Source organism: Carassius carassius, chromosome 19 (assembly GCF_963082965.1).
Source record: "Carassius carassius chromosome 19, fCarCar2.1, whole genome shotgun sequence".
In the NCBI taxonomy this organism is placed as follows: domain Eukaryota; kingdom Metazoa; phylum Chordata; class Actinopteri; order Cypriniformes; family Cyprinidae; genus Carassius; species Carassius carassius.
The window spans coordinates 30,726,767-30,744,536 of record NC_081773.1 but is presented as its reverse complement, the minus strand read 5'-3'; the positions used below and the strand labels follow the sequence as shown (position 1 = coordinate 30,744,536).

Below are 17,770 nucleotides of genomic sequence, written 5' to 3'. Positions count from 1 at the left end.
TGTGCTTTTATGCAAAACAGTAATATGTTTTGATTGCAGAAATGCTGTGTGCACTAGGAGAGAAAGTACACCCAAAGGATATCAGCAACATCCAGTTAGGAAATCTGACAACTTTGTTCTTAAACATCGAAAAGGTGAGACATAGTACAAAAAAAAAGGAATTATAAAACATATATATAAAACAATTAATGAAACAGCAAAAAAAAAAAGTAGATTTTATCATTTTAGTTTGGAGGACAGAATTCTCAAAATTGATTCTGTTTTAAGATACTGTATTTAATATATATATATATATATATATATATATATATATATATATATATATATATATATATACAGTACAGACCAAAAGTTTGGACACACCTTCTCATTCAAAGAGTTTTCTTTATTTTCATGACTATGAAAATTGTAGATTCACACTGAAGGCATCAAAACTATGAATTAACACATGTGGAATTATATACATAACAAAAGAGTGTGAAACAACTGAAAATATGTCATATTGTAGGTTCTTCAAAGTAGCCACCTTTTGCTTTGATTACTGCTTTGCACACTCTTGGCATTCTCTTGATGAGCTTTAAGAGGTAGTCACCTGAAATGGTCTTCCAACAGTCTTGAAGGAGTTCCCCGAGAGATGCTTAGCACTTGTTGGCCCTTTTGCCTTCTGTCTGCGGTCCAGCTCACCCCTAAACCATCTGGATTGGGTTCAGGTCCGGTGACTGTGGAGGCCAGGTCATCTGCCGCAGCACCCCATCACTCTCCTTCTTGCTCAAATAGCCCTCGATGCCTTCAGTGTGACTCTACAATTTTCATAGTCATGAAAATAAAGAAAACTCTTTGAATGAGAAGGTGTGTCCAAACTTTTGGTCTGTACTGTATATTTAGAGTTGTTTGTGTAAATTGCATAATATAGTTTTTAAATTGGGCTTTAGCTTTATTTTTATATTTACCATTTTCATTTCAAATTTACTTTTTAAAAATAATTTAGTTTTTTATATAATTTTTTTATTTTTATATATTTGTATTATACTACATATTTGTATTATTTTTTATATCATTTTAAAATGATAAATGATGACTTTGCAACTAGCTGAAATTAAATAAGCTTTCATTTAACATTTATTAAGTAAACATTTTTTAATGGGTTTAAATTTAGTTTTAGTTAACAATAATAACACTTCTTGAAATATTAATAAACTTCAACTGAAATAAAAACCTTAATCTTATTTTATGATCTTATGTTTTGCCCATCATATAAAAAAAGACAAAAACACAATAAAGCTACTAAAACGTAGTTTTTTTATAAAAACAGAAAATATAAGAATATAAAAGAAATAAATATAAAAGAAATAAATATTAAATATTAATAAAAACTAGTAGTATCAGTGATAGTAAAATAACACGGGTTTGCAGTGAAGTTGCAGAATGTTTTCAAAGCACAGCTCATGAGTTGAGCTCTTTAAATGAGGCTTTCAGTCTCTGCTCCAGATTCCAGTAATGCTTCCGTCTCTGTGTCTGACATCACCACTGCAGCAGTGCAGTTTTTCAGCGCAACAGCAAATGCATTGTAGCCCATCCTGTCCGTGCCCTCCCTCCCCGTCCCGTGCATCTGCACTTCTCATTCACTCTCACTGTCTCTGTCACAAGCATGGGTGAGGCAGTGGAGGAGCCGACCCTGGTGCAAACGCTCGCTGTGAGCGCCGTTAAAGGCCATTATCTGTCTCTGTCTCCCTCCTTCCAGCGCTGCTCGCTCGCCTCCTGGATCAAAGAAAACATCAAGAAGAAAGAGTGCTGCTTCTATGTGGAGGATGGCAGGTATGAGCATGTCTTATAACCTTTACTCCATCATACTGGGGAATTAACCCTTGGAAGCCTAATGTATTTGATGTCAACAACAAAATCAAACTTTGCTGAAAAATGTCACAATTTACTACATGGTCACCTGATAGATAGCTTAGCCTTTTAGTATAATCCCAAATCTAATCGTCAGGATCTTTTTAGGAATGTTTTTTCTCGAAGCTTTGCTTTCATTGTTCTTCTGTGGAGGAATTATCTTCACAAGCCTCCAGAACATCTCACATCTTCTGAGTGTTTAGCTACTTGTTCATCTCTCAGTCTTCATTTGAGTGCATTGCATAATCTATAAATATCATCTTACTGAAACCTATAATTGGAGATATAGAGTGACGACATATATTTATATCATTTAATGTAAGTATCTGCTGTGCTGTTATAAAGATCACAGTGATTTACATTACAAGCCTCAGAATTTCATCCCTTTTTGGCCATATAAATATCAGCATCTGCACCAAATTGCATATTTTAGCTTAGTTTGGATTAATCAAAAAATAAAAATAAATTGAGCTTCGTATTCTCAGCGTATCTCATTACATGAACCATAAAAACCTGGTTTATCAAATATATAACCATATTCAAAATTTCTGTCTTTTGTCTCATTTCCGCTTGATGTTAAAACACACTCTGTTGCTTATTCATCCTAACAAAGCAAGTAGTGCAAGAGCAAGCATTGTTGTATCAAAGCATACAGTATGTAAAGTGTTAACATAAAACAAAAAAATAACACAACATTAAAGCAGGTGAATAGCAATATCCATATCCAAAACAAAGGGTTTAATTTAGTGTTGTATTAACAAAAACTTTTTTTTAATAATAATTTACTCATCCAAACCTGTATGACTTTTTGACACAAACGATTATCTGAACAGAATATCTGAGCTGCTGTTTTCCATGCAATGAAAGCGAAAGATGATTTTTATCTCTGCAAAATAAAAAATGCACAGTGTATATTTAGCTGAACTATGCTTTTTAAAGTTATTCTGTGTATTTCGAATATTAATGATGTCAGTCATACACTTTAAATACTGTACAGAAAAGATTATTGAAATACAATTAACTCAAAAATACAGTTTCAGTCTTTCTACTTAAAAATATGATGTTTAATTCAGTGTGTTACTTCTCATCCCGCTGTAATTATTTGTGAAATTCTCTAGCAGTTACTCAGTGAAAATGTTTGTTTTTTTTTTCAAACCTAATCCAACATCAAATGTTTATGCAATTTCACTTTACATGAGTTTAACTCACAGAAATGATGCGGTTGACAAGCGGTCAGCTAAAGCTCACGTGTATACTCTCCTGTTGGATTCTGTGTGTAGTTCGGACAGTATGTGCTGTAACTCATGTGTGGATAACATGGATTACTGTTGACAGGGAGGGGATTTGTAAGTGTGGTTACCCAAAGATCCAGCACTGCGATGAGGCCATCAAACCGGAGGACTATATGGGGGAGCAGTGGGACAAACACAGACATGTCAGAGAGGTGCCCACCGATGCCTTTGGAGATATCAGCTTTGGAGGACTTGGACAGAAAACTGGGAAGGTAAAATGATGTCTCCAGTGTATTATAGATATTTAAAGAATAGTTCAACCACCCCAAAGTGCAAATTTGCTGAAAATGTGCTCACCCTCAGGGCATATAAGATGTAGATGAGTTTGTTTCTTCATCAGATTTGGAGAAATGTAGCACTGCATCAGTGTCTCGTCAATGGATGCTCTGCAGTGAATGGGTGCCGTCAGAACGAGAGTCCAAAGAGCTGATAAATACATCACAATAATCCACACCAAGTGAAAAGCTGCGTGTTTGTGTAAAAACAAATCCACCATTAAGACATTTTAACTTCAAACTGTGTTCAAAATGTGAAAACATAATCCATAATAATGCTTCCTCCAGTGAAAAAGTCCAACTCCAGTTCTCTCTCACATTAAAATCTAGCCGCATATTTGTTTAAAGCAGTTTTGGTTTGTAAACGGTGCTTGATCTGTGCAGATTTCTCTCCTGATTCAGAACAGATGATTTTCTCACTGAAGGAAGCGTTGTTATGGATTATGAATTCATATTTTGGTCAGACGCCAAGGTTTGACATGCTTTAATAATGGATTTGTTTCCTACAAACAGATGTTAACTGATGGACTGGAGTGTTGATTGGATTATTCTGATGTTTTCATCAACTGTTTGGACTCTCATTCTGACGGCACCCATTCACTGCAGGGGAACCAGAGTTATATATGTGAACTCATGTTTAGTATGTTCGGGTGTCGTCGGACACGTCCTGTGAGAGTCTGTTCCAGCTGATGACCGAACACTGGAAGCTGCGTTCACCCAATCTGCTGATATCAGTGACCGGCGGAGCCAAAAACTTCTGCATAAAGACTCACCTGAAGGACAAGTTTCGCCGGGGCCTCATCAAAGTTGCCCAGACCACAGGTACAGAAGCCTGCCAAAGGGCCGGGATTGAAATGTGAAATCTCTACTTGAAGTTATAGCAGTATGTATGTCTCATATATTCAGCATACTCGTGCAGGGCAGTATGTACTGTATATAGCACATATAACCCGCCTAATTGTTTGTATCCGGAACATATTAAGGTTTCCACAAAACTATGAAGCAGCAAATCAGGAGAATTTAATGATTTCTGAAGATCATGTGACACTGAAGACTGGAGGAATGATGCTGAAAATACAGCTGTGCATCACAGAAATAAAATGCATTTTTGAATATATTCACATAGAAAACTTAGAATTTTAAGTGGTGATTATATAACACTATATTACTGTTTTTACCTCATTTTTGATCAAATAAATGCAGCCTTGGTGAACAGAAGAGACTTCTTTCAAACCTTAAAAAAAATCAGAATTATTTCAAACTTTAAATTTAAAAATGTAATACAAATTTTAGTAGTTTTTCTTGTTTTTGATCATTTTAGTAGTTTTTAATGTTTTTGCAGTTTAATAAAAACTAAGTTTTAGTCTTTAGTTTTAGAAACTTAAACTAAACAAAACTGATAAATGTTGCCTATGTTGCATATTATATTTAGTTCAGTTGGGAAGAGATGCATTTATTTTTACGAATAAAAGGAATGCATACATACATTAAACACTAAAAAACATTAAAAAAAACACATGCAGCATACATCACCAAAAATGATTGCAAAATATTGTCTATGATGCCTTAAATACTAAATATAGATGGCTTGCAATGACCCTGACTGGAAATTAGAGAATTAAAGCATGTGTGTGCAATCGTCACAAACCCATCTAGCACAAGCTGCAGAACCAGTTTCTGATGGTTTGTGTTGACGTGCTTCTTTAAGGGGAGACTAATCTACAATGCCTTCTGTGTGTCAGGTGCATGGATCCTGACAGGAGGGACACACGCCGGTGTGATGAAGCATGTGGGCATGGCCGTGCGAGATTACACACTCAGCAGCGGTTTGATGGAGGGACAGATCGTCGTCATAGGTGTGGCACCCTGGGGGGTCATTCACAACCGACACGCACTCGTCCATCCTGAGGTCAGATCATTTCCTCATGATTTGGTCAGCCAAACCCTACGTGCTAAAATATTTAATTTAAGCTCATATTTCATTTATCATCATTTAACAACATCTTTTTTCTCATTTTTTTTTTAAATCTAATATAAATGTCAATAATTTTTTTAGAAGCTTTTTTATTTTAATTTTTTTTTTTACATTTTTTTAATTTTTGACCCTGGAGCACAAAAAAAGTCTTCAAAAAAAATCAATTGCCAAAAAATACATTGTATGGTTCAAAATTATCGATTTTTCTTTTATGCCAAAAATCATTAGGATATTAAGTAAAGATCATGTTCCATGTTTGTAAATTCCCTATGGTAAATATATAAAAATAAAATTTTTAAATAGTAATATGCATTGCTAAGAACTTCATTTGGACAACTTTAACGCCAGATTTCTCAACAAAAAAAACCCCTCAGATTCCAGATTTTCAAATAGTTGTATCTCAGCCAAATATTGTCCAATCCTAATAAACCATACATCAATGGAAATCATATTTGTCCAGCTTTCAGATTTTGAAAATAATGACACTAAAGACTGGTTTTGTGGTCCAGGGTCACATTTAATTAATAGCTTTTCATCAACTCTCAAACCCCTTGTAGTTTCTGTGATGCTGTTAGTGATTTTATAATTTTCTGGGATCTCATCTTCTGTCTTTTCCAGGGTTGTTTCCCAGCGTACTACGCTCTGGACGAGCAGGGTCAGGGCCGTCTCTCCTGTCTTGATATCAATCACACTCACTTCCTGCTGGTGGATGATGGCACTCACGGATATTATGGAGTTGAGATTGAGCTGCGGGCCCGTCTGGAGAAACTCATCTCTCAGCAGTCGCTGGGAAACAGAGGTGCAGTGTTGAGGAAGCTTTACAACATTTCCGATATTTCAATATTGTACAATATCCATCAATATCAGTTCAAAAGTTAGGTGTCTGTAAGACTGTGTAATGTTTATGAAAGAAGCCTCTTCTGCTCACCAAGTTTGTATTTATTTGACTAAAAATACAGTTGAAACAGAAATATGTGGCGAGTGGGGCGGGGCCGAGGGACGTGGGAACAAGGAGGGAGGCCGGCAATGATTGGGAAATCAGTGACACCTGCGACCCACTGCCGGTCTCGAGTCCCACGTAGGAGATGGAAGGATATAAAACTGGAGCGACGACAGTGAAGGACGAGAGAGGACCAGGCCTGGGCTTTTAGTTGTGTTTTGGTTTTTATTTGAGCGCACCAGTCGTCCGTGAGGGGCCCAAAACCGGAGGAGCTGTCGCCGTCCACCGGGCGGCGGAGGGGTGTCGTGCCGTCCGCCGAGGGCCGTCCAGTGCCACCACCAGGCACCGCGGAGGAGATCGCCAAGCCGGAGGAGGGCCGAACAGCAGTGCGTCTGGGAACCGGAATTTTTTATTTTTTTTTCCTCTTTCCCCTCTCTCGTCTCTGTCGCTCCTCCTTCCATCTCCGTTTCTCTCGCCTCGTCTGTCCTACCCCCAGGTTCTCGCAGGTCCCCGTAAGCGGTCCCCCCCGGAGGGAGGGGGGGGGGGGAGTAGAGCGCAGTCTCGTGGGTACCCCCCGGCCTGCGAGGGGCGATGGGGGTATGTGGCGAGTGGGGCGGGGCCGAGGGACGTGGGAACAAGGAGAGAGGCCGGCAATGATTGGGAAATCAGTGACACCTGCGACCCACCGCCGGCCCACCGCCGACCCAGGGGCTGGTGCGCTGTTTTGTGTTTATTTTGTTATTATTAAAATGTCCTTTGATTGTCCGCCGGTTCCCGCCTCCTTCTTCCGGATGAATATTAAGGTTGTATCATAACAAAATATTATTGCAATTTTAATATATTAAAAAATAGTTTATTTCTGTGATGCACAGCTGTATTTTCAGCATCATTCCTCCAGTCTTCAGTGTCACATGATCTTCAGAAATCATTTTAATATGCTGATTTGCTGCTCAAGAAACATTTCTGATTATTATCAGTGTTGAAAACAGTTTTGCTGCACAATATTTTTGTGGAAACTGTGATGCTTTTTATTTTCTTCAGGATTCACAGATGAATAGAAAGTTTAAAAATAACATTTCGTAGATTTTGCTCTTAAATATTTAATGTATCACAACAGTAAGAAATAGTTGAACTGAATACAGTTAATGCATGAGGTAATTCTGTCACTTTATATATATATATAATGTATTTTTTTATTATTTTTTTTATTCAGTTTACTTGTCAGGGACAATGTACAAAATACATTAATCTTACGAAGAGATGTTTTGTACCAGAGTTAGCAAATGCTAATTTCCATCTGCAGTCCCAGTATATATATATATACATATATATACTGTATATGTTGTTTTTTTACCGAGTCACTGGAATGAACGATTCATTAAATGAATCAGCTGTACTATAATGCTGTCACACAACTTTTGTTAGTTACTCCGCAGCACTGTAGAGATGAATAGTAAACAGACAGGCAAAGGTCAGAGGTCAGCAGACGCCCTTTGCCTGACTTTTCAGACCGACATGAAAAGCAGTTTTCTGTCCTGCGTGAATGTATTTCCTGTTGAAACAGGAAGTTTAGACAGGGCATATCAAACCAAATATTTCAAATAGCCTTTGATCTGGATTTGATCTTTGATCTGAAACCTGCCACAAAAGTAGTATTTATGGCACACTATGACCTCAGAATTATGAATAAAAGCCACAGAATGTTCGATTTCATGGCTCTTTCAATGCTGTTCACGTGTGTGTGTGTGTGTGTGTGTGTGTGTGTGTGTGTGTGTGTTTTGTCTGTCCATCAGAGAGTGGAGGGACCATACCGGTGGTCTGTGTGGTATTGGACGGTGGTCCAGGAACACTAAACGTGAGATTCTAAAGTCATCCTCTTCATAGATGTCAGTGACATGTTCTTTCATTAGGTTTGATTGACATGTGTCTTCACAGACCATCTACAACGCGATGCTGAAACACACGCCGTGTGTGGTGCTGGAGGGCTCTGGACGCCTGGCGGACGTCATCGCTCAGGTGGCAGCTCTGCCCGTGTCAAAGGTCACCCTGGTGCTTATCAACCAGCTCATGAAGAGGTTTTTTGGACAAGAGTACAAAAGCTTCACTGAGGTGCAGGTCATTGAGTGGACCAAGAAGGTAATAGACAAAAACATACATTTCATAACAGTTTCAGACTCATTTGTTGGACAAAATATGAGAAATTGGTTAAATTCCATTACAACGTTTGAGTGATTTTTTAAATTATGAAAGAAGTCTCGATAACACTTAACTTAAAGTGTTTATGTATAAGTAGTTATAATACTTTAATCATAACTTGTAATGTACCTTATTAACACAGTTAATACATTATAACACTCATTCAGTCATTGTTACACTATGCGTAAAAAATAACAAGATATAATGTATTACAGCACACTTTAGTTTTAATAATTTTAATGCATTATATCCGTTAATAACCCTTTATAATGCATTGTACATAAATGGCCCTATTTTAACGATCTAAAAGCAAAGTGTAAAGCGCACAGCTATTGGATCCTTGCTGAATAGAAGTATTAATTGAATTACTGACCGTAAACTTTTAAACACTAGTGTACACTGTTGTCTGATTCATGAACCAATGAACCAATTCTTTCTAATGAATATTAAATAAATTCATGAATCAATCTGAATTAAACTATTTATCTGGTTTAAAGTAAATATTCTGTAAAATAATATATAAATGACATCAATATTTCATTAAATATGATTTAAATAATGCAGAATTAATGGTCAAATTAAATATTAGTTTTAAATTACATATATGTAATGTTATGTGTTTATATATATGTGTGTGTGTGTGTGTGTGTGTGTGTGTGTGTGTGTGTGTGTGTGTGTGTGTGTGTGTGTGTGTGCGCGTGTGTGTGTGTGTGTGTGTGTGTGTGTGTGTGTGCATGTGTGTGCATGTACATTATTATATATTATATAAAATATGAATGTTCTCAGAAGTCTCATAATACACATGCATCCTAAGCAGTGAATATGTGTCTTTATTTTTGTCTTCCTTTAGATTCAGGACATCATCCGAATGCCTCATCTGCTCACTGTGTTTCGGATTGACGAGGATAAAAACTATGACGTTGATGTTGCCATTCTACAGGCTCTGCTGAAAGGTATGAGTATGAATATCATGTTTCAAAAGCACATGCTCCAGTCTCTGCAGTTCTTCCTCTGGAAATCGATGTCTTGAACGTGTTTTTCCGGGCAGCGTGTAACATGATTATACTGGTAATGGATGGGTAACTAATGGCTGCAGTGAGTGGGTTGAATCTTTACATTTTATCTGCACAGTCATCCAAAACCTCATCAACGTTATTCTTCATGTTATTAAAAATGACTCAAGCTAAATGCTGTGTAGTAAACATGCCTAATGGGCTCTAGAAAAGGTACAGTATATCACGTTCTTGCAGAAAAACACAAGGGCTTGAGCACATCATCCTCCCTGGAGAGTCTGCAAGCGTCTCTGATTGAGGAAACCCTTAGTGCTTGAGTTGTAGTGATGGATGACACATCTCTGAAATGCCTAGGAGATTTATGGAGCTTTATTTAGCACTGAATACTATCACACACGGTCGCTTATAAACACAGTTGACTTGACCAATGAAGTACTTTAATGCAGTACAAAAAAAGATGTTTTATTAAAAGAATAAATTAATTATTTTTGAATGAAATCAACATATAATTTTTTCTTTTGATTAGAGTAAAGCCTCATAGCCTTATATTTTCTTTAAGTTGAGTATGATTTAATAAACCAGGAAATCCCTATAGGCAAAAAAATATATATATATATATAAAAAAAAAAAAAAAAATATATATATATATATATATATATATATATATATATATATATATATATATATATATATATATATATATATATATATTATTCTGAATTAGCTTTTTTATTTTCAGTTTTCATTTTAATTCAGTGCATTTTCTTTCTTTTTTTTACTTTTGTAATTTTTATCATTTTTGTAAAGAATTCTTAAAATATATTTTTAGATATTTATATTCTTTAATTTGTTTTATTTAAGTTTTAGTAACTTTAGTACTTAAAATGTTACATTTTTTCAGTCATTTTATTTCAGTTAATGGTAAGTTTTTCATCTAATATTTCTATACTATTTTTTTTTTCAGCCTTCAGTCAATGATTTTAATAGTTTTCATTAACAATGATGACACTGGGAAGGTTTCATGCATCTATGCAAACAAAATCTTAAAAGTTTTTTTATCCTGGCTTCTGATTTAAATTAAGTTAAGATTCATTTTCTGGAGAAAAAGGCAAAAACAATGGTATCGAATTAATAATGATAAGAAAATGGCTTATTAATTGGCATGAAAATATATCACAATTCAAAAAAAATAAAAAATAAAATCAAATATCTGATTGAAGTTATTTTCTTTGCACAAAATATAATTTAATTTACTTTTTTTTTTGGTAATTTGCTTATTTTTTTCTTTTTCTTTTTTTATATGACCTGGACATGTTTTTGACAGACTTTGTCGTCAATACATATATATATATTCTAATTACAAATTTTAAGTTTACATTTTCATCTTATATTTCTATTTTATTTCAGCTTTATTACAATTACCAAAAGACAATTTTTAATACTTTTAGTTAACAATTGCAACACGGTCCTGTAGCACAGTTTATAAAACTTATAGAAAACCTTTACCAAAAACGATTGGTGTCTCGACTTCAGACCTGAACTTGACCTTGAAACACTTAAGGTTTTTTTCCATTACAAACTAGTAAGCATTGTTAAACCTCATCTAAACACATGTATCGATGCTCTTCAGCCTCCAGAAGCGATGAGCATGCGGGCCAACAGTCGTGGGAGAGACAGCTGGAGCTCGCCGTGGCCTGGAACCGAGTGGACATCGCCGAGAGCGAGATCTTCACCGAGGAGAGCCAGTGGACTGTGGGTTTAAATAACCAAATCATGTTCATTCACAAGTTTGGGCACTACAAACTATTCTAACTGATCATCCAAACTTAGAACCAGTGCTATTTTAGTATCGGTAAAATTATATTTTAACAAAAATTTAATAGAAATATTGGCATGGCAATAATAATATAATATTCTATTTTTATTTCATTTAATTTTCATTTTATTTCAAGTATTTTAGAATTTTAGTTATTGTTTATGTAATTTTGTTGCGTTTTGTTATTTTTATAATTTTTTTACAATATGTCTATATAGTTTTTATTTATGTATTTATTTATTTAGTTTTAGTTATAACTTCAAATGAAAATGAGAAAATTTGTCTTGGCAACTAGATATAAAAACGTTTATTGTATTTTATTTTATTTCAAGGTAAAGTTTATTTCACTGAAGGAAAATGTTTTTTATTGTTTCAGTGTTATTTACCAATTTAATAATAGTATTGTGTGTTTTCATTATTATTATTAACATTTATTATTAACAATTAGTTTTTATTCATTTTTTAGTTTGTTTATTTAATTGTAATATTTTAGTATTTAAATTAAATGAGAATGACAAATGTTGCTTTGGCAAATAGATATAAAATGTACTTTTTTAAATATTTTATTTTATTTAAGTTTAGTAGAGTATTAAACATGTTTATTACATTTCATTTTATTTCAGGTAATGTTTATTTCATTGAAGGAAAATGTTTTTTTTTATTATTGTTTCAGTGTTAGTCACCAATTTAATAATATTGTTGTGTGTTTCCATTATTATTATAAACATGTTTATATAGTTTTTATTCATTTTTTAGTTTTCGTTTATTTAATTTTAGTATTTTAGTATTTAAATTAAATGAGAATGAGAAATGTTGCTTTGGCAAATAGATATAAAATATTTTATTTTACTTCAGTTTAGTAAGTGTTAAAGGTTTTTTTAAAGGTTTAGTTTGCGTTAACAATAATAACCCTGCTTAAATGTCATTAATGCACTACAGTTGAGTTGTGGTGATGTTTTTCCGCTATCTTTCCCGTCTCAGTCCTGTGATCTGCATCCAGCCATGTTTTCTGCGCTGGTGGGCGACAAACCCGAGTTTGTGCGGCTCCTGCTGGAGAATGGAGTGTGTGTGAGGAAGTTTCTGGAGCATGAGGACAGGCTCTGTGAGCTTTACGCCCATCTTCCCGCCTGCTTGTTCCTGCGCAAACTCGCCAAACGAGTCCAGGGTGGAAAAATCCACAGGGGTCAAGATCCAGTGCCTGGAAGCCCAAAGATCTCCTTGAGTCACGTGGCTGAAGAAGTGCGCCACCTGCTGGGGAGATTCACTCAGCCGTTATACATCACGTCGCGCTACAAGATGACTGAAGATGATGTCCGTTTAGCGGCAAGTTTAAGAACACACATCAGAAACACCTCAGCAACAAAGACATAAATAAGAATACATTTAAACAATAAAGTATTTAGTATTAATTGCTATTAATTGTATTAATAAAATGGTCATTATTTTATTTTATTTCCATTTTCATTGTAGTTTTAATTGTTTTATTAATCCAAGTGTTAGTAAGTTAGTATGAGCCCCCCCCCCTCCTGTTTTATTCATTATATATATATATATATATATATATATATATATATATATATATATATATATATGTATATATATATATATATATTTAGCTTTATTTTTTATTTTATTACTTTAGCTTTAGTAATTTTAGCACTTCAAAATAAACTTAAGTTCATTTAAGATGTACAATTTCATTTTTTTAAATATTGCTATTTAGCTTTATTTTTATTTCAGTTTTAGTTTTAGCAATTTTAATACTTCAACTTCAGTTTGTTGCCAAATCATTATTTCAGATTTGAACATTGTTTCAAGTTTTTTTTTCTTTATCTAACATTTGCAGGTGCTTCTCAATAAATTTGAATGTCAAGGAAAAGCTCTTTTATTTCAGTAATTCAACTTAAATTGTGAAACTCATGTATTAAATAAATTCAGTGCACACAGTCTGAAGTAGTTTAAGTCTTTGGTTCTTTTAATTGTGATGATTTTGGCTCACATTTAACAAAAACCCACCAATTCAAGATCTTAACAAATCAGAATATGGTGACATGCCAATCATGTCAATAATCAACTCAAAACACCTGCAAAGGTTTCCTGAGACTTCAAAATGGTCTCTCAGTTTGGTTCACTAGGCTACGCAATCATGGGAAAGACTGCTGATCTGACAGTTGTCCAGAAGACAATCATTGACACCCTTCACAAGGAGGGTAAGCCACAAACATTCACTGCCAAAGAAGCTGGCTGTTCACAGAGTGCTGTATCCAAGCATGTTAACAGAAAGTTGAGTAGAAGAACAACCAACTGAGAGAACCGCAGCCTTATGAGGATTGTGAAGCGAAATCGATTCAGGAATTTGAATGAAATCCACAAGGAATGGACTGAGGCTGGGGTCAAGGCATCAAGAGCCACCACACACAGACGTGTCAAGGAATTTGCTGAAACCACAGACAACATCAGAGGCATCTTACCTGGGCTCAGGAGAAGAAGAAATGGACTGTTCCCCAGTGGTCAAAAGTCCTCTTTTCAGATGAGAGCAAGTGTATTTCATTTGGAAACCAAGGTCCTAGAGTCTGGAGGAAGGCTGGAGAAGCTCATTGCCCAAGTTGCTTGAAGTCCAGTGTTAAGTTTCCACAGTCTGTGATGATTTGGGTTGCAACGTCATCTGCTGGTGTTGGTCCACTGTGTTTTTTGAAAACCAAAGTCACTGCCCCCGTTTACCAAGAAATCTTGGAGCACTTCATGCTTCCTTCTGCTGACCAGCTTTTGAAGACGCTGATTTCATTTTTCATCAGGATTTGGCACCTGCCCACACTGCCAAAAGCACCAAAAGCACCATGGTGTTGGTGTGCTTGACTGGCCAGCAAACTCACCAGACCTGAACCCCAGAGAGAATCTATGGGCTATTGTCAAGAGGAAGATGAGAAACAAGAGACCAAACAATGCAGATGAGCTGAAGACCACTATCAAAGAAACCTGGGCTTCCAGACCACCTCAGCAGTGCCACAAACTGATCACCTCCATACCACGCTGAATTGAGACAGTAATTAAAGCAAAATGAGCCCTTACCCTTAAGTATTGAGTACATGAACAGTAAATTAACATACTTTCCAGAAGCAATTCACTAAATGTTTTTTATTGGTCTTATGAAGTATTCTTATTTGTTGAGATCTTGAATTGGTGGGTGTTTAAATGTGAGCCAAAATCACCACAGTTTAAAGAACCAAAGACTTAAACTACTTCAGTCTGTGTGCACTGAATTTATTTAATACACGAGTTTCACAATTTGAGTTGAATTACTGAAACTTTTCCTCCACACTCTAATTTATTGAGAAGTACCTGTATTTTTTCTTTTATTTCAGCTTTAACTTAAATATTGATATTTTATTTGTATTCATTTTAGTTTTCATTAACAATAACACTGCTGGGAATGTTTTAGCATCAGTGCAAAAAAACAAATATCTTAACATGTCATTTTTTTACTTGAACGTAAGACCAAAAAATAAAATTATGATTATGAAAAGAAAGTGGATTATAAATTGCAATGAAAATTATGTAAAGATGCCAAAAAATCTCAGAGATCCTAAAGCAGACATCTTTTCTTTATACAGAATATAATTGAATTTATTTATTTTTGACCAGGATATGTGTTTGATAGGCTCTGTGAGAATCATTCACCTTTCATTATATTTTTTCTGGTCGTCTCTCAGGTGCCTTCCAAGGGTCTGGTGGATCTGCCGTGTTCGGGGGAAGAGTGGATCCCAGACACGGTTTGGGACCCGGGACGGGATCTGTTCCTCTGGGCCGTCGTACAGAATAACACAGAACTGGCAGAGATCGGCTGGGAGCAGGTACAGCAACAGTTATGAACGCTTCGTTTATCATTAATAATCAATCGAAATGGTTCCAAAGATAACATCCAACACAAATCTCAGAACATATTCAGGTGAGGTAACCGGTTTACTGCTAACTAATGAAACACTTCAATTAATATGACGAGCCGCGGCTCAATTAAAATGGAAATATTGTGCGTCATGATGGAGTTTGTAGCTTAATTCGCTGTATTTGAAATAGTTTGAGCTGCAGTTCAGTTGCTGTTTTAATTTTAGTTTTAGTCTAGTCTTTGTGTGAAGCTGTCTTTTTAGTTTTTATTAGTTTACACTCCTTTTAGTCAAGTCAAGTTTCGGGTCAACTAAAGTCTGAGCATTATAGTCTTATTTTAGTCAGAATTATCCATGAATATTTTTGTCTAGTTTTAGTCGACGAAAACTGTATTTAAGTCTCTTTTTCAGTTCGGCTCTTATATGTTCTACTCTTTAATCAATATTATTGTTAGGGACAATTTAGTAGTGGCTGGATATTGGTAGAGACGTGTCATAGCATCTCTACTCAACTCTACACACTTGAGTTTGATCATATAAAAAAATAAATAATAATTAACTGATACATTTGCATGCCTGTTTGCTGTTTATAGTGAAATATTTTTTATGATTTTAACTATGTTTATTTATTGTGTGTTGTTTTTGTTATTAACTGACAAATAACCAATATGCTGAACCAATTTTAGTTTTATTTGTGTTTTTAAAACAATAATAATAATACATATTCATTACAATATTAAAGAGCAATTAAAACTAAATTAATTCGTAATATTTAATAATAATAATAATAATTTTTATTTATTTATTTCACACACGTCATCATTTTAAAGACAAAATTACAATAGTTATAGAAAGATTAATGTGTGAAAAAAAGGGGAAACCCCAAAGAAGCTATTGAAAGCTTTTAGGAGGGGGCCCAATAAAACCATTCCTCATATAACATACAAGAACAAAAAACTCAATCCATAAACAAAAATAAATATAAATACAACAAGACACAAGCACTACAACAAACAGACGATCCCAGCACAAATATAACACTTGCAAAATGATCAAAAAGTATATGTTAAAAGCAGTTTTTCCTTTGATTTTTCTTGAAAACGGAGACAGAATGCAACAATTTAAGGTTTTCCTCAAGCTCGTTCCAAATCTGCGGACCTCTACAGACTACACTCAGGCTCGTACATTTCAATCGTCTTATTTTACCAGTAATTAAATGTTTTTCCCTTGTGTGATATGTATGCTGGGTTCGGCTGATTGGGGACAAGTTCACACAATCTGTAATTTAACTTATGAACAACCTGGAATATCATACAGGCATTATGGAAAGTATTATATTCGGTAAGTCTTAATAGACCAAGGCGATGAAACAATCGATGCGAAGGGGTATTTGGCTCAGACAACGTTAATACCCGTATAATTTTTTTCTGTAAAGACTGTTTTCAGGTAACTAGTAACAGTGTTACACCATATGACATTGCAATAATTGATATGGGACTCAAACAAGGTTTTATATAAGATGACAAGTGCTGACTGTTTGAGAAAATGTCTTATTTTGAAAAATAGTCCAACGTATTTTGATATTTTTTTTTATTAACTGATCAATATGACATTTAAATTGTAGACATTCATCAAACAAGATTCCGAGAAATTTAGTGGTGTTTACTCTTTCAATAATTTGTTCATTTATTTTAAGACAGACATGCTTATTTGCCAGTTGATTTTGTATGGAATGAAATACGATGTAGTTTGTCTTGTTTATGTTAAGAGATCATTTACTGCACTGAAACCAGATAGCAACATTTCTTAGTTCTCTATTTATTGTTTCTTCCATTTCATCTGGACTCTTATGTGACATAAATAAGTTTGTGTCATCAGCAAATAAAACCTTGTGTAAAGCCATTGTGGAATTTTCTAAATCATTTATATATATTTTAAAAAGAAGAGGGCCCAAAATGGATCCCTGAGGGACTCCACATTTAATGGGTTTACTTACTGAAATTTGTTAATTGATACTTACATACTGCTGTCTACCAAATAAATAACTTCGGAACCAGCTAAGGGCTAATCCTCTAACTCCATAATGGAGTAATTTATTCAATAGGATGTCAAAATCAATAGTATCAAACGCCTTAGATAAAAAAATACCAATACCGCTATCGCCTTTATCAATGGCATCATTGATAATATCCAATCAATCCCTTACGTCAATTTGTGAATCAATGTGTTTGAATTGTTCATGTAACCAAACAAAACAATTCACTGATTCATTCGAGTCCATGTGTGGAATGGTCTTTATACCAAAATATTTTAAAGCTCTGTTTGTTAATCTTTGAATATTTTCTATATTTATTGGTTGTGGTTTACATTAAAGGTGCAATGTGTAATATTTACAACGATCTATTTCCAGAAATGCAATATAATATACATAACTATGTTTTCAGAGGTTTATAAAGACCTTTCTTAATGAGCCGTTATCTTTTTCTATC

At 34.7% G+C, this 17,770-nt stretch overlaps 1 protein-coding gene across 2 annotated transcripts in view; it reads left to right on the top strand.

Moving 5' to 3' along the window:
* Positions 1–17,770, top strand: part of LOC132095554 (transient receptor potential cation channel subfamily M member 2) — a 45,500-nt gene continuing 27,730 nt past the window's right edge. Inside the window, exons 1-12 of one of the 2 annotated variants that reach the window (XM_059500665.1) lie at positions 1–134; positions 1,742–1,815; positions 3,229–3,397; positions 4,102–4,282; positions 5,203–5,369; positions 6,054–6,234; positions 8,169–8,230; positions 8,311–8,511; positions 9,422–9,524; positions 11,215–11,336; positions 12,382–12,723; positions 15,111–15,251. In XM_059500665.1, coding sequence (XP_059356648.1) covers positions 42–134; positions 1,742–1,815; positions 3,229–3,397; positions 4,102–4,282; positions 5,203–5,369; positions 6,054–6,234; positions 8,169–8,230; positions 8,311–8,511; positions 9,422–9,524; positions 11,215–11,336; positions 12,382–12,723; positions 15,111–15,251 — 1,836 coding nt within the window. In that variant the 5' untranslated portion in view covers positions 1–41. Of the gene's footprint in view, positions 135–1,636; positions 1,816–3,228; positions 3,398–4,101; positions 4,283–5,202; positions 5,370–6,053; positions 6,235–8,168; positions 8,231–8,310; positions 8,512–9,421; positions 9,525–11,214; positions 11,337–12,381; positions 12,724–15,110; positions 15,252–17,770 lie in introns of those variants that run through there. The other variant, XM_059500666.1, reaches the window with a different exon arrangement.